A 23778-nucleotide genomic window follows, 5' to 3' on the forward strand; every position below is an offset into this window, starting at 1 on the left:
AATTTCATCCGCATCAGAGTCATCTGCATTCCTAGTGGGGAAAAACGTGGGTCATCAGGAGGATTTCCCAACACTTAGACAAATTTTGGGCCTCTTGGTGGAAAATCGCCCACCATCAGGAATCTGAATGGGGAAAAATAGGGTCCATCGGAAATCTGGTGGAAATTCACCTTCCATCAGGATTTTGAGTGGGGGAAAATCATGGGTCATCGGAAATGTGGGGGGAATTTCACCTCCCATCAGGAATTTTGACCTTTTGACCACTAGAACATGGATTTTCATCAGGAATTTGATGATTCTTCCACTCAAAATCAATTGGATGCTTCAAATTTCATCAAAATGCATCGGGACTTAGCCAAATTTATCAAAATTTGAGCGAGAAAATAGGGATTCCATCGGGATAAAGTACAAATTCGACTTGAATTACCTCCTAGGAGCAAGAAAATAACGCCTAAAGGACCTTTTGACGCTTAGGCACACAAATATCACCGACTTACCACACTTAGGTGCATTTATGCTCAAATGTCAAGGCAAAATTAAAACTCAACACTTAGCAAGAATAAATCAAAACCCTAGACAAAACTCAGGACCACTGTAACATTTTGACATTTTAAACATGTGATCCTATTCAAAATTCAAAAACCCTCTCATAAGAAAAGGCAAACACTAGGAAATTACTTGCTAAACTAAGGCAACCAGGCAAAACACCTACCCTAAAAGCAAAAACGTGGGGGTCCCCATTTGTAATGGGGCGATGTGTGAAAACCTCACACCACCACCATAATTTCTTTTCTACATTATCTTATGAGGACTTCCTCTTCTTTGTCTTTACTCTCCTCCACATCAACAAACAAATCAATGTTAGGAAAAACAAGGGTTTCATCATTACCCATCTTCTTAGCTACAACCTAATCCACCAACACACGCCTCTGGAATGACATGTTTCAATTATATTCATGCTCTTTTGTTTTGGCATGCACGTTATATGACTTTCTTCATCATTCTTGGTCTTATCCACAACAACTCTTTCATGTTGCTTAGCCTTTGACATTTTCAATCTCAAATGAGTTCCATTATTTTGTCAAAGTTTTTCTTATGTTTGACGACTCGTACAATTTCATTTTCCCCCATGTCACCAATGTGACATTCTTCACCATTCTTTATCACGTCTACAACAATTCTTCCACATTGCTTAGCTTCCAATTTTCTTAATTTTAAAAGCTAATTCAACATTTTTTCAAGAAATCCTTCCTCCTAATATTGCTATGTAAATTCTTGCTCGGTTGGTCTCTCCAAGACCATCTACATTCTCTTTTATGAAGAGATCTTCTTACACATGCACACAATTTTTTTTCAATTATAGGACTTACACTTGGAAACAACTCACTCAACATTCATTCAACAATAAAATTCTTTTCTAGTACGCTTATGCCTCCTCACATCCCTCTACATTCACAAGCATCCACATACCTAAAATAAATCCACTAGAGCACGTAATTCTCTATATTTACAAATATTTGTAAAAAATCTACTACAACACAGTTTTTTACAATTATATGACTCCACACCTATGACAAATCCTCTAGATCATGCAACCTTTTGGAGTCATAGATATCCACATGAAAACCTAACAAGAGCAATGATTTGTTAGAAAGACAGTTTGAAGGGTCCCATTTTCAATGGGAAACAATTTTTTATATCACCTAGGGTTAATGATGGGGGCGGGCTTCAATAATAACGTCCAAGCTCAGTTGATGGGCTCAATATTAAACTTTTTTTGCCAAGAGGGTTGGAAACAATCTACAACCCCACCTGAAGCACCTCAAATACATGGCAAATTATGAAGGTTTAACAGGGTCTTGGGAATCTGTCATGGCAGATTTTCTCCAAAGGCAGGCAGGCAGGCATGCAACACAGATGGAAGACTGATACTGGTAAATGCGAAACAGTACAAAGGTATTTTAAGGCATAGATAGATTCAAAAACTAAAGTAAACGCTTAAGAAACGATTTGAAATGAGTTTGCCAAGAGTGAGCAATTTCTTTGTCAAGACTTACGAAACCAGTGTGGAGCAATTGGTGTAGAAAGAGAACAAAAATGAAGGGTTACAAGAACAAGCAGAAGTTAATGAGAATCCCAAATCAAATTTGTTCCAGGCAGAAGTATAGACAACAAACAAAGATGACAGCATGGAAGATGAACAAGGCAACACAATTTTTTATAATCCAACATCAACACCTCTTTTGTGGTGTTCTGAGTTATACGTGGAGGAGCTCATGGAAGAGAAAAAAATCTGCTCTTTTAAAAAAACAAAAACAAAATAGTTTAAAAAAAAATCTCTTCAATAAAAAACTTCGAAAAATTTTAATAACAAAAAATTTCGAAATTTTTAATTTCCATGCTCTGATACCATGAAAAATAAATTGAATGAATGATTCAATAATCGGATGATTACATTGAACCATATACACACGTATATATAGAGATTACAAGATGATGTTCTATAATTAGAACATAACATTAAAGTAAAAGATTAAAGAGCTAAAAGCTAAATTAAGCTTAAAAGCTAATTAACTAAAAAGAAAAAGCTAAATGCTAAATAAAGCTTAAAAGCTAATTAACTAAAAAGCTAAATGACCATTAAACAAGGAACTAAATATAGGTGACTAAAATATAATTAAATATTCTAATAAAAAGAGGCTCGATACTTTAGAAGCAAGGAATTGGGAAGAGGAGAACAAAATGTACGAAGCAATAGAATATACAAGCAAAATAGAGAGAGAGAGAGAGAGAGAGAGAGAGAGAGAGAGAGCAAAAGTCTGAACGAGAAAATCTCAAACATGAAGATCAAATTGGAAACAAGAGAGCAAGAGTTGGAAGCCATAAAACAAGAACTAGAACAATGGAAATCAAATAATGACAAGGGATCTGAATTGACAAATGGAGAGGACACAACACAAGTAAAGGAAATTCAATTAGCCTTAGCTGACTTGGAAAATAAGAGTCTAAACTAAGGGAACAAAAATTTTGGTCACAAGTTGTAAATGGATCAGCAAACAAACGAAAGGGAATCATTGAGCAGCAAATCAAAATACAAATAAGAGAAGAACACGATAAACGTGGCAAGGCTGCAAATATCATTATCAAAGGTCTCAAAGACTTCGGAGAAAAAGAGAGAACATACATTCTAGCTAGAGACTTTCTTAGAGATAAGCTAGAGTGGACATGAGGTATTTAGCAAGCAAATAGGATAGGAAGGAAGATAGACAGAGGAAGAGATAGGCATGTAAGAGTTACCCTAAGAAACATAGAGGATAAAATATTATCCTTAGAAATAGAGCGCTTCTTAGAGGTTCACAATTCTACCTAGATGAATATTTGACTTTTGCTCAGCAGGAGGAACAAAGGAAGGAATGGGATAAAGTAAAGACAACAAGAGACGAGGGAAAGTGGACATGGTTGAAGAATGGGAAAGCTCAAATTAGGGAATGCTTCTTGAATAAGAAATAGGAAATAGGGGTCCCATGGGACTGCTTAAGTGTAGTGAGTTTGAATTGCAGAGGCTATCCATGGAGAAGAGGTCTTGAGGTGGGGCCCATGGCAGTTGTAGTAGAGTCTCTTTGTGTCATTTAGGCAATCCACATGGCCTTGGATTTGGCTAGTTTATTGTCTGTTTAAATCATCTGAACACATAGAGAAGCATAAGTGTATTTCATTCAGTGTTTGGGTTACCATATAAACTATGATTCATTTGTAGCTACATCTATCATCTGTTTAGTAGATTGTTATCCTCACATGCAACTTTAGATGGTACTCTGTGTTGTAATCATAGTTGAAAAACCCTATGTGCCATAGGAAAACTCATGAATAATCACGAGTCCTAATGGCGTGCAAGTCACTCGCAGCAATACTCAGCAGCGAGTTTAAATAATACTCGCCACAATTTTAATGCCCAAAAATCGCCAAAATCGCAGAAAACCGACCCTAAACCCGACGCGAAACACGAAATCTCGACATTTAAGTCTAGAAAGGCAAAAATATTTTGCATTTCATTTCCTTCACGCAACAACGGGAGCAGAAAAAAGCCACGATTTTTCCACGGGCAATTCGTCACGACTAGGGTTTCAAAATTTCATCCAAATTGATTTGCAGCCAAGAAAAAACGACAGACTTCATCTTTCAGGTTCTTTTTAAATTTCTTCCTAGTTGTTTAAAATCGAACTGTGTATATTTCGATTGGTTTTAATTAATTTGTTACACTACTTATTAGTAATAACTCTGATTTTTTTAATTAATTTGTTACCACTATATTTAGTATGCAATAACTATACATAGTCTGTAATAATTTGTTACACTATACTTAGTTTGTAATAATTATAGTTATGACTATAAAAATCGGAGTTAATATAGTTTGATATATATATCAGTCTAATAAGGATAATACTTATTTGTTATACTATACTTACTATTACAGATTAAATACTAATAATTATGGTATAATATGACTGTAAATTACAGTCATATTATACAATAATTATTAATATTACAGTCCAATATATATATAGTTACACAGTCTGATTTTTTAAATTATTACAGTCATATTAGTTATTACAGTTCGATTCTTTTAATTATTACAGACTTTAATACTAATAATTATTGTATAATATGACTATAAATTACAGTCATATTATGCAATAATTATTAGTATTACAGTCTGATTTTTTAAATTATTAGTCTTATATATTAAAAATTACTGTGTATATAATATATATATATACACACACACACACACAGTAAATCAATTTCTTCCAAGCTGAAATATGTCATCCAGGTTGTGAATGTATTATGACTGTATTAATATTTTGAAGAATATTCTGCATTTTATTACTTATTAACAGTAACACTGTTATTCACTGTAAATTGTACAGTGTTATAAGTTAATAACAGTGCTATTGTTTTCTAAATGTCGTCTCTCTCTTTTGCTAGGTTCTCTTCCAATTTTTTTGAAAGAAAATGGCTTCTAGTGGTAGAAAGGGAGACCTTTGTTGGAAACATGGGACACCAAGTCCAAAACGAGGAGACGTCCTTTGCAACCATTGCATCGAGATTATAAAAGGTGGCATTAATAGGTTCAAATATCACCTTGCACAGATTGAATGCCGAGATACCAGAAAATGTTTGAAATGTCTCGAAGAGGCTACGAGGGATGCAATAGCAATGCTTGAAGTATATGATCAAAGGAAGGCAACAAAAAAGAGAACAACAGAGGCAATGGCAGCCTCAAGGGTAGATTTGAGTTCTATAGGGTCACATACAGATGTGGGGGCATCTAGTTCTACCCTTGGGCCATGGATACGAGGAATGGGAAGTGTGGGCAGCCATATGGAAACTACTTTGTTCCACGCAACACTCTTGGTGCATAACTTGGATTGCAAGGCACTGCATGGAATAAAGAGGCTCACCAACAAGCAAAGGTGGCGTATGCTAGATTTTGGATCTACAATGATATTTCGTTCAATGTCGTTTCTAGTCCATATTGGGACCACTTGGTCACTGCATTGGTTGTGACAGGTAAGGGGTTCAAGTGCCCAAGTTGTTATGAGATGAGTGGGTCGTTAATGCAGGATGAGGTCCAAAACATTCATGAATTAGTGGAAGAGAAAAGGAGTACTTGGGAAAAGAATGGCTGCACCATTCTTTCTGATGGGTGGACGGATGGTAGGAATAGGACACTCATCGACTTTCTAGCTGCTTCAAGGGGGCCAATTAGTATTTTAAAATCAATTGATGCCTCCAATGAAGTGAAGAATGCAGAGACCTTGTGCAACATGTTGGATGAGGTGGTGATGGACGTGGGAATGCAGAATGTCATCCAGGTTGTGACTGATAATGCAACTGCATATGTGGCAGCCGACAAACTTCTAATGGCTAGGCATCCGACATTATTTAGGAGCCCTTGTGCTGCCCATTGTTTTGACTTGCTCCTTGGGGACATAGGGAAACTAAGCTGGGTGAAGAAAGTGGTTGAAGATGGAAGGAATATCACTAAATGCATCTACAATCACACATGGGTCCTGAATTTAATGAGAGAGTACACTGATGGTAAGGATCTTGTGCGATCTGGGGTCACACGCTTTGCTACCAATTTCCTCGCCTTGCAAAGCATACTAGCTGCATTGCCCTACCTGAAGCGGATGGTTGTGAGTGAAAGATGGTTGTGGAGTCCTTATGCTACTAAGCGTGAAGAAGAGAAGGTTGTGGTAGCCATTTTTTATTCTAATTTTGCCAAGATGGTGGAGGAGATCATCAATGTAAGTTTTGAAACTTTAATTGATGATTTATTATTTAATTTTCTAATTTTACAATATGCTGATTTTGCTAAATTTTTTATATCTAGGTGTCAGAACTGTTGGTGAGGGTGCTACGAATGGTCGATGGGGATCATAACTCGATGGGGTATCTATATGAGACCATTGATAAGGCCAAAGAGGTGATTCAACACTTGTATGGGTCAAACAAGACCAAGTATGAACCCATATGGCGCATAATTGATCAGAGGTGGAACCATCAACTCCACAACATATTCATGTTGCTGCCTACTACTTGAATCCCAAGTTTTTCTACTCCCTGAGTTTCATAGTAGATGCAGAGGTTAAAGTTGGCCTCGACACATGCATTCGAAGATTAGTTGATGATGAGAACCTTCGAGACCTGATACTTGATGAGTTGCAGAGCTATAAGAAGGCCATAGGGCCATTGTTTTCTTCACCTGATCGCAAATGTAGGAGAGACACCCTACAACCAAGTAAAAAAAACATATGTTTAATTTTATTTTACCATCTATTTCTCTCTTTAAGATTATTAAAATCTTTGCAAGTTATAAATGACATTTTTTGTCCTTGCAGATTTGTGGTGGGAAGATTATGGTGCCACAACGCCTAATCTTCAAAATCTTGCCATCTGCATATTATCACAGCCTTGTAGTGCTTCTGGTTGTGAGTGCAAGTGGAGTGTTTTTGAGGCCATCCACACAAAAAAGCGCAATAGGTTGACTCAACAACGCTTGAATGATCTTGTCTATGAGCGGTACAGCCTTCAATTGCATGAGAAGAAGGTGAAAGGGCATGATTCACATGAGGCACTTGACTTGGATGACATTGATCCATATTCAGCAAAATGGGTTGCTGCTCCTGATGATGTTGATAATGATTTGGATCCATTCCTTACTGATGAGTGACTAGATGAGTTGGAGAGGGCAGGAGAGGAATGGGATGCGGAAGTGACAGATCGTGACGAGGAGCGCGAGGTTGATCATGCAGTAGAGGCACTTATTGAGGATTTGCCACTACTTCAGCACCACCCCTCAGTGGCAACAATTTGTTTTGAGCTTTAGTCATAGGCACAATTTATGATTTCTCATTTTCATTGATACCAAAAATTGAACCTGATATGTAATCAAAATTTCAGAGGTTGTTGTTTTGTGGTTTATGTTTCTATGTCTCTATGATACATTGATATGTATTGAACTCTTATTCACATGTTGCACTTGTTTTCTGGTTTATGCTATGTATTTAACTCAAACTTTGATTTATATATCATGGAAATCAATATATGTTATACAAATTTGGTGTAAATGTGTGTTTTTGAATAATACTTATTATAAAAATTGTATTTTCAAATGTTCGATAAAGTTGCCGAGTATTGCGGAGTTTTTCCCTGAGTTTTGGCGAGTCTCGAGTTTTAAAAAAAATTTGGGCTTGCTGAGTCATTGTTGAGTCCGAGTTTTTCAACCTTGGTTGTAATGTTTGTTCATGACCATTTGATGTTCTCTTGGAGATTGATGAACATTGAGTAAGTTGTGAAGAATATTATCTAAGTTCCTCAAGCATATTTCTTCAGGTGCAAACTTTATAAGGGTATATTTGTAGAAAAGGTAATTTTCTTCTGGTTAGGCTCATATACTTTGTCATAGATAATTTTGTGAGGGTAATCATAGTTTGGTGAGTTTGGAGATTTTTTAGTCCTATTCACCAATTATGGTTTTTGTGGACATTAACACATTTTTCAACCCTTTTCCTTGTCTTAATTCATCGATCACTCTAATGTCTCTTTTCTCATCTGTTTCGACATCTTTGGAAATCCCTAACTTTCCTAGAGAGCACCAGTGTTACTAGGAAAGCATTTTAATAGTGGTAGAGAGTTCTAGGAGCCAAGAGGAGTTTAGTACCATCCGTTTGTAGATCTGACATTTTAGGAGCACTCTCACAACTCTTAGAAAAGTGTCATCTTAGGAGAATGCCAACTTGCACATAGATCGATTTCCTATGCACTTAGGAAATAATGACAGGTCAGAATTCATATTTTGGGCTATTTAATTATTATTTTTTGTAACTTTGCTGGTTCTGCAGTAAATAATTAAATAAATTAAGTTGTCTAAGCTCGTGCAAATTTAGTTAATTAATTATTTTATAAAGTGACTTTCTGGGGTTTAAAATATAAATTTGAATTTATAAAGTTGCTTTGAGGGAAAAAAAGAGAAAAAATGCATTTTTCAAAAACAGCAATGAAGAAGCAACAAAAAGGGTATATAAAGAGGTCAATGAGGAGGAAAAGGAATTCACAACATTTTATTTACAAACCCCATTGCGGAGAGATTGAACATGGTCCATTCTTTAGTCGAAGGATGAAAAGTTTAAAACCCTTCAGGCAATCAGTTTTGTGAATGAAAACCCACCTAGTTGATCAAGTGAATTCATATAGGATTCACGAGTCCACATAATGTTTGAAGATCGAAGAGATTTGTGCCAACTATCGAATTAATATTTCTTCAATTTATGCACTACCTAGTAGTGACTTGGAGTTTATTTCTGATAATATTTGCAAGTAGATTTATTTCCAGATGAGTATTGGACAAACTGTAATTAAGGATTTCAATTTGTAGATTGTTGAAATCATTGAAGATATTTAGTAGCAAAGTCACTATATTCTGAAATTTCCAGAAAATATTTATTATAAGGCGAAGATCAGAAATTACTAATTGAAATTAATGTGAGTTTATTTGGTCCAGCCTTACCATTTTGGTTATCCACACATGCAAAGGTAAAGGTGCTATTTTAAAAGAGGGTAGCGATTAATTTTAAGGAGGCATTTTTCCATCTTAAAAGCCTTAACAAAATCTGTTGGAGCCTTTGGAGGATTTTAGAGGGTGTTGGCATATTTTGGGGAGTATCAATTTTCCGTTGGGGAATCTTTGATACCATAAAATTCTGCTGATTCGTGTTAATGCGGTCTTCTACAAGAAATCATAGGGAAGTGGTCTCTACAACAAGTATAGAGCATTCATATTAGCATACAGGTGGAGTAGATAATTGTATTTAGCAGCAACCTCAGTCAGAAATTATTATAACTGGCACTTGACAGAAACAAAATTATCAATGGCAGTTTGAAGAGGAAAAATCCAACACATATCAGCTATTGGGACACCATCACTCATTCTGGGTACACTATAATTTCAGTTTGTATGCTAAGTGCTGGACAAAATGTACACTTACACTGATTGACAAATGAAGTTATAATTTTTCAAATTGAAAGCAATTATTGAGTTATTTGCTCACATGTCTTTTTTTTGCATGACAAATGTTTGTGAATATTCCCATGTTTTGAAATAAGCGTTGTAGTTTTTTTAATTATAAAATTTAGAAATATCAAATGGTTTTCAATGTTCCACCAACTGACGGAATGTCTATGAAGTGAACTTGAAAAAGTGGCAAATTGTTGAATTTTTTTTGGTAAGGACATTACAATTTCATTACTGTTCTTATATGGACAGATAAAGCTGTGGGATCGCCGCTTGATTGAGAGAGGATCTGTGCAATCTTATGAAGGGAATGTTAATTCGCATACCATGATACAAATTGGTGTGGATCCAACTGAGTCACTTCTTGCATCAGGTGAGTCCACATTTTACGGAATGGGTTTATTTTCTAGTTTTAGAAAAGGAACATCTGAGCATAATATAATGATTTTGACTTTGTTTTAATGTCATCAGGTGGTGAAGACGGTGCCATCCGTCTTTGGAATGTAAAGACTGGAAAGCTTTTGCACACAGAAGTGGGTTTCTCTTCACCTGTTACTACAATATGCTGGCCAAAATACAGAAGTAAGGGTTTTATAATTTGTTTGTTCCTATCTGGAAAGACTGTTGGTTTTAGATTTGAGCTTCTCCGTTGATATTTTTTTTACTGTTCCTCTTGGATGCAGAAATGAGGGAATCATCCAAGGAAGAGAAGTTTTATGAAGATACTTCTTTTGAACAGAAGTTTTGTTGGGGTCTGTGGCTTGGATCTTTTGAGGGGTTGCTGTATATGCATGGAGGTGGTTGATATCACAGTTCTTATCTGACCAAACCATTTGCAAAGAAAGGTATATGACACTATCCTGGTTAAATCTGTGTATCGAGTCATTTTGTCTGATTTGAGTTTATCAAGAGAAATTTTGGTGTTTGTATTTCACCAAGAATTGGAATCACTTTTTTGGTTACATTTGTTTGCCACATACGGGTAAACGATTAAACGCAGAAAGTAAATGCACAAAACATAATTGAAATATATTAAAGAACCAGTTTCTGTATTAATTCAACAGTCCATGTACATCAAGTGCTTATAACATTACACCCAGATACGACTATCATGATGCTACTTTGAAGGAAAGGTATGCAATATATAATACCCGAAGGAGTGCGACCAACCGTCGCGTTCAACTGCCCTTCGGGAAGACTAACTGACTGCCGTAACCCACAATTACCGACGACAACATAACATAATGATTATTCCTGACAACATCATTCCCCCCAAGAAAAGAAGTCGTCTCTGGACGACTTAATACAAAATAGAGATGAGGTTCATACACTAAACAGAATCAAGGTATAGAATTGCAGGAACTGTTGACGCTAGTCGAGCCTGGAACTCATACACCTGCTGCGTCCTCGCCTGAAAAATCCTTTTCTGCTACCATCCGATGCTCAAGTGCGGATGTCACCATTATTGCTTCCGCAAGGAGTTCTTTTTTTCCTTGACATCACAGTCCTCCTGTGCCTAAACCAAACTTGTCGGCAAAACACGCTTTTTAGTCTCAGCCTCCACCTAACTGCTACTCAAATTATACTGTCTCCCTAGCCAATTTGTTCTCGATAGCCACTCGCATTGCCCTCTCGACATCCAACTCCTGCGTACACTGAGCTAAGTTTCATGCTACTATTGCCTCCAACCTGGTGGTCAGCTCCTCCTGAGCCCCTGTGCATCCACCAAGGCAACCTCACGTCCAACCAAGACATACACCGAGTTCCTCAAAGCGTACCATTCATGCCTGGAAGTGGCCACAACCTTCTGGCACAAAGGCTAGGAGACGCCTCAAATCCTCCATCACACTCCCCAAAGGCTGATAACTGAACTGAATAACTCCCTGATGTTGTATGACTTCGCGTTCTTGCAATGCCTTCCCTCAAACTCCGTTTGTTCGCAACCTCCAAATCCGTCTCCCTCCACGGCTTATGGCTTCCCCGCCAATGCTTAGCTTCAGGCTTCTTTCTCACAGTACGGAACAACCTGTAATATCCCAGTTATTTTTTTTGTTTTTTAGGCCAATAATAATCATCCACAAACAAATAACCCGTTAAGGTTAGAAAACATAAACTAAAAACTTGCTGGAAAATGCAACCCTTCCACTTTCTGATCACCAAGTGCCCAATGTGGGAAGGTGAGAGCATACGGTGTTGAGGGGATCGTTAGCTTCAAATAACTGGAAACAATACAATGCTTGGGTGGCAAGCCAGCCCCTTCTGCTTATCCAGCGGGAATGCAAGAAACTTGGCGGTGAACCAGCCAAGAGAAACATACAAAGGCACAAATCACTCAACCGCGATATTTCAGCGGGAGGACTGAAATTACAAAACAATCTCAACTCAACCGCTTATGCAGCGGGATGACCATTACACTCAAACATCACTCGACCACTTATGCAGTGGGAGGACTGAATTACCATTTACTTGAAAATAGGCGGCAAGCCAACCTCTTCCACTTTTCAGCGGGGTGAGAGTTACAAACCAGAATTGGTTAGTAGTACTACTACTTAATGTTACAATAATCAAGATAATGTGAGAAGAGAGTAATGCTGAATATCCAAATAAGAACATGAAATTTCTGCTAACATCAAAATCTGCAGGCTGGAATTGCAAAACCAGTAGCCTATGGATTCACTAAAACGCCCATAACTCTCTCATTACTCACCCAATTCACCCAAAATTTGTTCTAAATAATTGCTATACCCTCTACAATGAAAACAAACCCAAGGAAAGCCATCGAAACACCCATATTTATCTTGCACGCTTCCCAATGCATTCACAAAACCCAACGCCTAACCTGGGAAGTTCGATTTGCAATATAAAAATCCACACTCAAAATAAGATGCTAAAAACTTACGATATGCATCGCCAGTGGTAGGAAGGAAGGATGAGCTGGTACCCAGAATGATGGAGTCGCCTGGTCAAGAGGTGTGAGCAAAATACACTTTCAGCAGTCTCGCGACCAGCAACCAGAAAACACTCCAATCCTAAATAGAACACTCCACAATCTGCAACTCACTCACCAACAGCACTGGGAATACATGGACACGGCTAGGTACTATCTTGCAAGTACAAAACTGAGACTTAGCTAGGAAGCCACACTTTGAAGCTCAGATTTTCAGTCGCCAATTCGGTAGCATAACAATGCAAATTCATTTTGATACCAAATGAGAGGCCAAGCACATGTATTTATAGATTTTTCCCTCTGAAATTCAAATGCAAATGGCGCCCAAAACCATTGAAATTCAATTTCATTTCATGTCATAGCCTCCCCTAGACATGGCGTTAATTTTCCCAAATTCCCTAGGCAAAGTTTGAACTTTTTCCTAGGTGACAACTTTGCAATATAAAATAATAAAAACATGAAATATTTCATCTTTCTCAACGCCACCTTTTTTAATGCCATTGACTTAGGAAAATAACAATATTGCTGGCAGATAGATATTTTTCCTAAGTTGCCCCATAACACAATTAATCAGTAATAAAAATAATTAAATATTAAACCTTAGGATAAGGAATTATTATTTAATTAAATAACTTATAACTCCAATACTGATTAATACCAAAATCAAGGATGAAGCTGTGCGATGAAGACCACTGAACTGTGCTGAGTCAGGACCCTGTCCGAGACTGCTAAAAATAGAAATGTTCAACATAGGCACTTACTAAAAATAGTAAGTCAAGAAATACTGCTCCGAAAAACATAATCTTCGCACCCAGAGAAAGAGCTTGGAAAGCTCAGTAGAACTGCATCAACCATACAGCCAAACCCTAACTTACTAAAAATAGTAAGTTCTGACTTCACCAAAGAATCAAATGCATGTTATGCCACCCTGGAGTTCATGGAAAACCCAGAAGGAAACCATAAGCAGAACTAAAGAATTCCCTCCTGATAAACCCTTAAAAGCTCGTGCAAAACTCCCCTAAGGTTGGAAACCCTAATTCTCTCTTCCAAATAGCCTTACGGGTCTCCAGAATAGGCCAATGGACCATTGAACTAATCACTGCGGAGAAGGGGACATTACACAACCCCAACACTTACTGTGACTTCTCTGATGCCTTCGCCCAACTCAAAAGTGTATTGTAGCTCAAAAATAAACTAGGGGTCTGGGGTAGTGCCCCAGCGGGGTCGAGGGGCAGCGCCAACACCAATTTACCACCTTCAGAACCACATGGAAGTCCATGGCGCACATCATTTTAGTGATATTTTAAGATGCTAAAAACCTTCTTCTCCACTAATTTTTTCAGTGTCTTGGCTCCAAACTCCATTGAATGATTTTTCGATCTGGTCGTCGTTTTTTATTTTATTATTTTTTATTTTTTTCACGTGCCATCACCACTGTTTATCCTTGCCATGCCGTGGTATTTTTCCTTTCACCCTCTTTTAAACTGCCACCGTCGTCGCCATGCTCCTTCAGGCCTACGGACTGTAATGCCCTGCGCCCGTATAGAGGTTATCTGCCGTACGATGGAGTGGTTTGTCGTATGGTGGCTGAGCCGTACGACGACTAGGGTCACCCGAAGGCTTGGTGTCGTACAGTGATTGGTCTCCCGTACGGTGGCTGGGAAGGTCGCACGGTGGATGTTGTCCGGCCGTATGGGTGTACGGTGGTGGTCGTACGGTGGATGAATACCCGCCGAGTTCCGCCCTCAAAGGCTGGTGACCTCCGTCGACGTGGTCCACCGTACGGTAGTTCCACCGCACGGTGGTCTCACCACCACTTTCAAAAAAAAATATTTCGATTCACAATTTCTTCCTTTGACGCTAAATTGTTTCCCTTCGAATTACATACGACATCTTTCAGCTGATGGCAATTGGAATCTTTCTATGGAGTCTGCCTCTATCCAACACCCTTCGGTAATATACCCCTTTGGCTTCCAAGACCCCCTTCGGCTGGCATTTTTATTTGCTCCTTTGTTAATTACTATCCTTCGGCGACTTCGTATCTCTGTTTGGTGCTTTTCCTACGGCAAAATCTTCTTCTTCCCTATGGCGTCGGGTTTCCTTTACTTCCCTTCTGCTGCAATTCTTTTTCCCTCATGCTTGTGTCTTTGGCTAAGCATGGGCATTTTTTCCCTTTTCGTTGGGTGTGGTTTTTGTTGGGTAGCACGGTGGTCACCTCTTTTCGGCTGGGCATGGTTTTGTCGGGCATCCTCCACGGTGGACAACCACCGCACGGTGGCCACCCCGATGGTGGCTCCATCGCACGGTGGTTCCACTGTACAGTGCCCCCAACGGTGGTTCCACTACACGGTGGTCACCGGCGGTGGCTCCCCGACGGTTGTTCTACCGCATGGTGGCTCCCCGACGGTGGCCCCCTGACAGTGGTTCCATCGTATGGGGACCCGGACGGTGGTCCCACCGCACGGCGGTTCCACCGTGGCCATTGAGGCCACCGATTTTTTTTATTTTTTTCAATTTTTTTTTATTTTTTTATTTTTTAGTTTTTAATTTCCTAATCTGATTGTCCAGAGAGTCTTCGGCTCGGGTCTTGTGCTTCTTGGATCGCCCTTTATTCTTCTCGGTTTGCCTCGCCCGAGAGTCTCTCGCTTTGGTCCTGTGCCTCTCGAGTCGCCTGCCCGACCTCTTGGGTCCCCTTCTATCCTCTCAGGTCCCCCTCCGGACTCTTGTGTGTCCTTCCGGCCTCTCGGGTCTTCTGCACGCTTCTCATGGTAGGGTTTCAATTTGGACCTGTTGATGGCAAGTCTATTTTCAATGGCCATCCGAAGACCTGGAACCATAAATTCTACAGGGACCACGGTCTCCTTCCCGTACATAAGAAGAAGAAGAAGAAGAATAAAGATTTTGAAGGCTGCGGCCTTCCACACAGGGTTCCAATTGTTGCTGACACAAATGATCTTGGGATTATCTATGTCACCGAGGTTTGGGGCATCTCCCTTCCAATATTCTCTGTATTCTGGCAGGTACACCTCCTCTGTTACTTGCTCTGGTTCCTCTACTTCGAGCCTGTAGCTCTGGAACATTTCGTAATCCTCCATTTGCTAGTGGAAGAGCTCGTTCAATGACCCCGTCTCATCCTCAGAGCACTCTCCTAGTTTGAGAATCCCTTCGTCGTTGGGCTCCTTGCAGCTCCGTCCTTCGTCCCTCAGGTCGCCTTCTCCTTCACCCTCCGATTCCGAAGATGATGCCAGTTCCTCACTAACCAACTGCGTCCCAAGGTCTATGATAAACTTCCTTCCTCCATTCTCCATAGACAGAGTGGTCTTCTTCCAGTTGTGGGTGGCCTTGGCTGCCACCAGCCACCCTCTCCCTAAGATCACATCATACCCTTTTTTCTTTAGTGGGATTACCACGAAGTCCAGTATGATGCTGGCCCATCAGTGTCCCGATGGGTTTGATTCCATGCTGATCTGCTCCCAACAGATTGAATGTAGATGGCCGCAGCGTCGGCTTCCCCAGCTTCCGCCAGGTTTCTTCTGCAAGAACATTCGCTCCTGATTCACCATTGACGATGGTATCGGTTAAAATGGCGCCAAGGATACCCATCTCCACAATGGCCGGGTTCCTTCTAGTGTTAACTGCCAGCAGCCTGGGGTATATTGCAGACTCCCCAGGAACATCTGTGCGGTGGTTGGTATTGGTGCGTGGTTGGGAGAGGTTATTCAGCAATGTCGTTCGTAATTGAGGCATCGTCTGGAGGTCGTGTACCTTCACAGGCACCTCCAGTTTTAAAATTTGATTTAGTATAGCCTCCTCCGCCTCTGGTTGGCTGGAAGTACCCGTCGTATCCTTCGCCTTCGCCCCCTCTCGTATCTCTTTCTCAATTTCTTCCCGTTCTCGTACCCTTCGCTTCTCCGTCTCTGGGTCTGGGCACATTACTTGTCTGGCTTGGGCGTGGGTTACGACCAGCACTTCGTCTTCTTTGGTTTCCTTGATATTGAGCAAGTTGACGCCGGACTTCGGGCAGGTGGCATCTTCTTGGTCTCCTGGTCCGCACCATTTGCACAAATATTGTGTGGCCTCTCCCTTCGAGCAGTCTCGGGCGAAGTGCCCCCACTGGCTGCATGCTCTGCATTGTATCATCGGTCGGCCTTTTGAGTCGAATTGGATCCGGCTCCTTGTATTGTTATTGTTGTTATTGTTGTTTCGTCCTCCCCATCGGTTATCTCGGTAGCCTTTCGATGTTGCATTGTTGTTCGCCTGGGAGCTGCCGGTACCGCCCGATGTAGTTGGTTGTTCCTACATAAGCAATACTTGTTGGTTTCGTGTTTTCATGTTGTATGGGAACTCCTTGATGGAGTGTCCCATCACTTGGTAAATCTCGCAAAAGGCCTTCTTCGGACAAGGACCCTTCGTATGTCCTTCCTCTTTGCACTCCGTGCACCATACATCCCCTTCGATCTGACCCGTGCTTCTCATTGCTTTAAATTCTCTCATTCGCTCCATGTCTTTCTGGAGCGCTTGCACCTTTTGCCAGACTCGCCATCGCTGCTGCTTCCCTCAGAAGAGTCATCATCCTCAGATGAGCTATCCTTCTTTTTCTTCTTGGATGTCTTGGTCTCGCTCTTGAGATCCATTGCTCTATTATGTGCATCTTCATACGAGGTTGGTGGAACAATTTTCATCTTCTTCCGGAGGGAGTGTTTCAGTCCCTCCACAAACCATCTCTTTTTCAACGCATTTGCTGGTTGACTCTCCATTTTCCCCAACAGTTCCTTGAGCCGCCGACTATAGGCTCGGACCGTCTCGTTCTTATTCTGCTTTGTGCCATAGATTTCGGCTACTATTTTATTGTCGTCTTTGAGGAGGCGGAACTCTATCTCGAACTCCTTCAGGTTGGGCCATGTGTCGACTTTGGCCTTATCCGTATCGGAGTACCAGTCGATGGCCACTTCCCTTAAGGTTGCTGGAAATTGTGTTACCCATTCGTCCTGGTCGGTAACACCGTTCGCTGACCATATGGTTTCGCAAGTGCGGCAATGGCGGACGAGATCTTCCTTCTTGTCGCTGTTGAACTTCGGCAGCTTCTGTTTACTGGCCATCCCACCGCTGGGTCTCGCTCCTATGGTGCCTTGTGTGCTTGTACCTGGTGATCCTCTGCCTCCGCCTCCTGCACTTGACCCTCCACTCATGGGTCCTCCGGAGAAGGTTGCTGACCCCGAACCAAACAAATTACCTCCCATACGGTACCCTTGTGCTCCCCCGGCACTGTCGGCCGTACTGTCTCCTTCGGTCGTCTCCCTTTGGTTGTCCTTCGAAATGGACAAGTTCTTTAGTAGGTCTTTGGTAGCGTCGATCAGGTTTAGACTTCGCCTTGTTTGTTACACCAACTCTTCGTGACTTCTTACCCTACGGTGGTATTCTGGCAAACTGTAGAGTTCTCCTTCGGCACCCTCCGTGACTCCTAGGTTCCCTTCGGGCAACCCTACGACAGTGTAGAGAGTGTAATTCTCTCTGTCTATCTCTGCCTCCGCAACCTCCATGACACCTCCTGGGTTCCCGTCGAGCAACCCCTCGGTCGGTCGTCCCTCGGCAAGCTGCCTTAGCCTACGCCTTCGTTCTATTTGCTGTCTGAGATTCAATGCTCTTTGTGCCACTTCCCATTCATCACTTTGTATCTTTTTATTTTTGTCCTTATTTAGTATATTGGGCATAAATCACTTCCGTACATAGCAAGCACACACCATGTACACAAAAAAAAACTTTCATTATTTTCCCTTTCGGCCACAATTTATGTCAACATTGTGCCGGGATTATTACAGGGTTCAATTTCCCCTTCGCCTCTTGCCATCACGCTCTGCGTCCCAACGACGATTGTTTTCTTCGTACTGTCGGATGACTTGTTGGCGTCGCTCCTCACGGGCAATCTCCTCCAGGCGGGTTCGCTGTGCCAGTGATGACTGTGCAAGCAACCGGGGGAGGTGGTTCATCAACCGATCCGCTGCGGGGCTAACTTCCAGTGCGGTCCACACGGCACTTGTTGGGACTTCAGCCTCCGTGGCCTCTCTTCGAACGTAGGTCTTGATGGCCGCCTGAAGCAGGATTGAGAATTCCCTCGTTGCAGTGTCCTCTCCGTCATAGAGTTCCGTTTGTGCGTCGTCGGCCTCTGGGTTAATCTCACCGACGGTTAGGCCCATCGTGTCCGTACGCCATCCGCTCCTTCCTTTCCCGAGTATGTCTAGGCAACGGCGCCAGATGTTTGCCACATACGGGTAAACGATTAAACGCAGAAAGTAAATGCACAGAACATAATTGAAATATATTAAAGAACCAGTTTCTGTATTAATTCAACAGTCCATGTACATCAAGTGCTTATAACATTACACCCAGATATGACTATCATGATGCTACTTCGAAGGAAAGGTATGCAATATATAATACCCGAAGGGGTGCGACCAACCGTTGCGTCCAACTGCCCTTCGGGAAGACTAACTGACTGCCGTAACCCACAATTACCGACGACAACATAACATAATAATTATTCCCGACAACAACATTGTATCTGTACAACTGTACTAGCGAGATTTTTAATCCTTGACAATGCTTTTTACTAAAATCATCTGTAGCAATGCCATATTTTGTAGAATACACAACCTGTAAGACACGTTTCCTGATTTATTGAAACTTTGTTGATAAATATATGTGAAGTATTAGGATTAGGATCATACTGCTGTCCAAGTGAAATTAAATTCAGTTTATTTCTTTTGAAAATGATTTATCTCTGTTCATTGTTCTGTGCAACTGTACTAGCGAGACTTTTAATCTTTGACAATGCTTTTCATCAAAGTCATCTGCAGCAATGCCACATTTTGTAGAATACAGAACCTGTAAGATACGTTTCCTCACTTATTGAGGCTTTGTTGATATATAGGTGAAGTATTAGGGTTAGGATCACACCGCTGTCCAAGTGAAATTAAATTCAGTTAATATCTTTCGAAAATAATTTACCTCTGGTGATTTGGCATGAGATTTGCATAGAAAAACCTCACCCTTTTTAATTTGAAGCTTTCATCGATGATGCAAGTTCCAAGATGACTAGCTATTCTTATGTTTGGAAGTTGATAATGCAATATAATCTAGTATTGTACTTTTCCATCCAAACATCTCATGTTTATTTTAGAAATTTGAAATGGGCACAATAACAGCATTTTGATATGTAACTATCTTCATGTCATATTTATTAGGAGTCAGAAGAATGGCTGTCCCATTTTTTGATCTGTTGTGCATCATTGAGATTAATAATCTGACTAAACATGTCCTATCATCTTCTTCGTTTCATGTATTATGGCTATATCGTCTCTATCTAATTGCAGTTGGTTGGTCTCACCTGTGAACTCTAAAATTGCTGCACTTGCTGTAATATGTAGGTATATTTATAGGTTTAAATGCTTTCCTATCCTGTCTTGGACGAGGCACACTGTTAAAATTCTGACAAATATACTAATCATGGAGGCATAATGTTAAACCGAAAATATTATTGGTCAGGTTGCAATCTGCAATCGTCAATCATTATTTTCTAATGAACTTGATGTTTCTAAGATTGGGAACCGTTTCAAATAGCTTCCACTTTATTCATGATGCTTATTATTGGTGACAAATCTTTAAAGTTGGAAAGTCTTTAGGCCACCAAGTCTAAACATATGCAATGTGGAAGAAGCAACAATTGTCAAGAATTAGAGTTGTTTGAAGCTACAATTTTCCATTTCTTACCTATCAAAGAGAATTCTTGTTATAAGACATGAGAAAATGAATTGCATGGTTTTGTGTAAAATGTGGAAGAAGCAACAACTATCAAGAATTAATAGAGTTGACTGAAGTCACAATTGCCCATTTTTTATCAATCAAATAGAATTCTTGTTATAAGGAATCTCTCAAATTTATGTAAGATAAGAGTTTTTAAGGTTTTCTTTGCAGAGTTGCATGTTTTTGTGTAGTATGTAGAAGTAGCGACAATTGTCAAGAATTAATAGAATTGACTGAGGTCACAATTGTCCGTTTCTTACCAATTAAAGAGAATTCTTGTTATAAGACATAAGTAGACAACGAAGCTCTCAATTTATGTAACATTAAGAGTTTTAAGGGTTTCTTTGCATAGTTACATGTTTTTGTGTATCTTTTGGAAAAACTAAGTATAAACACTTTAAAACTTGTGGCGCATTGCTAATTTGTCCTCACTCAACATAGCTATTGTGTATAAAGACTCATCCAGTATGCTACATTTCAGTGAATTGATAATAGCCATTGATGAGTAAGTGAACTTTATTATGTATCTTTGAATGCACTTTCAGTGAATTGATAGTAGCCATTGATGAGTAAATGAACTTTATTTTTGAGAATTCTTGTTATAAGACATAAGTAGATAACGAAGCTCTCAATTTATGTAACATTAAGAGTTTTAAGGGTTTCTTTGCATAGTTACATGTTTTTGTGTATCTTTTGGAAAAACTAAGTATAAACACTTTAAAACTTGTGGCGCATTGCTAATTTGTCCTCACTCAACATAGCTATTGTGTATAAAGACTCATCCAGTATGCTACATTTCAGTGAATTGATAATAGCCATTGATGAGTAAGTGAACTTTATTATGTATCTGTGAATGCACTTTCAGTGAATTGATAGTGTAGCCATTGATGAGTAAATGAACTTTATTTTGTATCTTTGAATGCACTAACCTTTTAAGTCCCAGCATATGGGGAAAGCATGTTCACGTATAGTCATGGAATCATACACTTTAAATATTTAGATAAACAAAAACAATGACACTAGATATTCAAATATAAATACTCCTTTTAATTCCTAATATATAGCCAAATATCAGTGTTCATTGCATTTTATAAAATGCCAATTTCATAATTCCCCCGAAGTGCTTTGGCACAACCATTTGCATTCTGCATCAACCTTATTAAATAAATACAATTGTTTCATAAAGAAAATCTAATTTTTTTGTTGAAAGTCTCTCCGTGTTTTCCCATTTCTTCTGACAACATGCTAGGATTTCTGAATTTAGGGGATGGTCTTTGTTGATTAGTAAAGTGGCTCATACGCCTTCCTCTTTTGAGGCTTTGTGATCATAATGATAAAGTTTGTTCTATTTTTTGACATCATTCTGGCAAATCAAGATAATTTGTTGTTTTGGCAGGATATGATTTAGAAGAAATGGTTGAAATGTTATATCGAGTCACCATACCTTTCTCTTGAGAACATAAAGGTAATTGGCACATCTCCTTGTAATGATCCTAAAGGTAAATAGTTGTTTTTAAATTGGTTTGGAAATTCAGAAGATTTTTTCACAAACTGAAAAGATCAAAAGAATGCCCCACGCAGAATGCGCCAATAATAATAAAGACAGAAGGTTCAGGTTTCTCAAAGTTTGGCAGAGGAAACTTTTGATGAGCATAGATGTGAACCATCACCACAGGAATCTGTAACACAAAAAATGACTGTTCAGAAGGAAACTACTTTTGTACAACAGTCCTCAGCAAATTAAATGCAGGTTTAAACATTGAAATATTCTGTTGGAAATGATTTTTTTTTTTTTAATATGAATTGTTTGCACAGTAATAGCCTTTGTTTTAAAATTCCCCCTCCATCTTAAGCCAGTTTCAGATTGGGGATTGAACTTCATGATAATTTTAAATATTTTGGAATGTCTGTTGCAGGATTTTTTTTGCTTTCTTGATTGAGAACCACTATATCTTGGCTTTATAGCTTCTAACTTTGTATTTGATATTTCAAGTGAGTTGGAAAATGATTTTTGTTTTTTTGGGTTGAAGTGTCACTCATTCATTATGGTATGGTGGATACTCAAAAAACTGCATCCCTGGATACTTCCGCTCCCATACACTCATTCACACACATGCTCTCACACACATAAATGTTGTAGGACTATTTGTCTCCTTGATTAAGACTACTATAGCTTTGCTTAACAATTACATTGCATTTTGATATTTTGAGAGATTTTGGAAAATGAACTTTTTTTAAAGTGCTACTCATAAATTATGGAATATTGGGTAACTACTATAATTTCTTGATTAAGATTATGATCTTTTTTAATAAAAACCTAATTTTATTTTATGATATTTTAAGAGTTTTAAGAAATGAAATTTCATTTTGTTCAAGTGTAACTTATTCATTATGGCATGTTGAGTACATTGTTTTTGATATTAAAAGCAGCCAAAACAAGGGGGCTGACCCAGGTATAGAACAAAGAAACGGTGGCAAGCCAACTATCAACAGAGCAGCAGCAAAATTACAGCCCCCTCAACTTTACTCTATCAAAAACAATAATCATTCTACGCATGTTCATCAGATATATAAAAGTCTTAATAAACATTTTAAACATTTGCCCCGTAGGGCAATGGGTAGATAAGTTCAAACATAAACAAAAATTAAATCTATAAGCCCGGAGACTACTAAGGCCAAACAAAAAACCAAAGGTCCGAGACATAGAAGCAAACTATTTCTTTTTTCCATGGCTCCTCTTGGGGAGGAGCTTCCTAGCCCATTCCTTGGTGAGGAATTTGAAGAGGGCCCTGTAGTCTTCGTCCTCCTTGCCTTTGCCTTTAATAGTACTTTCCTGCAGAAGACACAAAGTGGTCGCCGAGCAATGCATAACCTGGAGACGTCTTGCAGCTCGTTTTCCATGGCCTCCATTCTGCTGGTGATTTCCTGCAAATTATTAAACCAACCCTCCACTTTCTTACCCAACTCCGCCAGGTTGTTGTCCTCTTCCTCCTTTATGCTGCTCACTTCCTCCACCATCATCATTCTATCAAACTTGAGAGTCGGGGAGGCAGAGTTTGTCTGGGATTTAGGGCCAGCCTCTGGACTCATGAAATTTTTTGGGCTCTCAGATCGTGGGTGAAGCTAACAGAGTGGGAGGTCGAGGTAGACTGAAACGGGGCCACATTCTCAGAGGAGATGGAATTCCCAGTTTCATGGGATGAGGAGGGGTCTCTTAAGGATTTCTTAGGGGGTTTGGAGGCCAATCTCATAGAACGGCAAGAGGTGTTGGCTTCATCTGTAATCTCCACATTAGAATCAATCTCCAGAATTCTAACTTTCTTTGGGGTTCTAGCATCCTCAGGATGGTGCTTTTTGTTCTTACTGTAGGAGCCAATTTCAGGCATCCGAGGAGGGCTTGTATCTGGTTTATTAGTAGCAATGGCTAGGGGACAGTTTTCAGTCACATTCTGGA

At 39.7% G+C, this 23778-nt stretch overlaps 1 protein-coding gene across 7 annotated transcripts in view; it reads left to right on the plus strand.

Moving 5' to 3' along the window:
• The window catches only part of LOC131074707 (uncharacterized), a 177244-nt gene extending 154900 nt beyond the window's left edge, over positions 1–22344 (plus strand). For 5 of the 7 annotated variants that reach the window (XM_058011407.2, XM_059213867.1, XM_058011394.2 and 2 more), the window contains 4 exons: positions 9830–9950; positions 10049–10159; positions 10261–10422; positions 21721–22344. In XM_058011407.2, coding sequence (XP_057867390.1) covers positions 9830–9950; positions 10049–10159; positions 10261–10382 — 354 coding nt within the window. In that variant the 3' untranslated portion in view covers positions 10383–10422; positions 21721–22344. Of the gene's footprint in view, positions 1–9829; positions 9951–10048; positions 10160–10260; positions 10423–19948; positions 20157–21720 lie in introns of those variants that run through there. The other 2 variants (XR_009113107.2, XM_058011398.2) reach the window with 2 other exon arrangements.
• The last annotated feature ends 1434 nt before the right edge of the window (positions 22345–23778 follow it).

This window comes from Cryptomeria japonica, chromosome 11 (assembly GCF_030272615.1).
Source record: "Cryptomeria japonica chromosome 11, Sugi_1.0, whole genome shotgun sequence".
Lineage (NCBI taxonomy): Eukaryota > Viridiplantae > Streptophyta > Pinopsida > Cupressales > Cupressaceae > Cryptomeria > Cryptomeria japonica.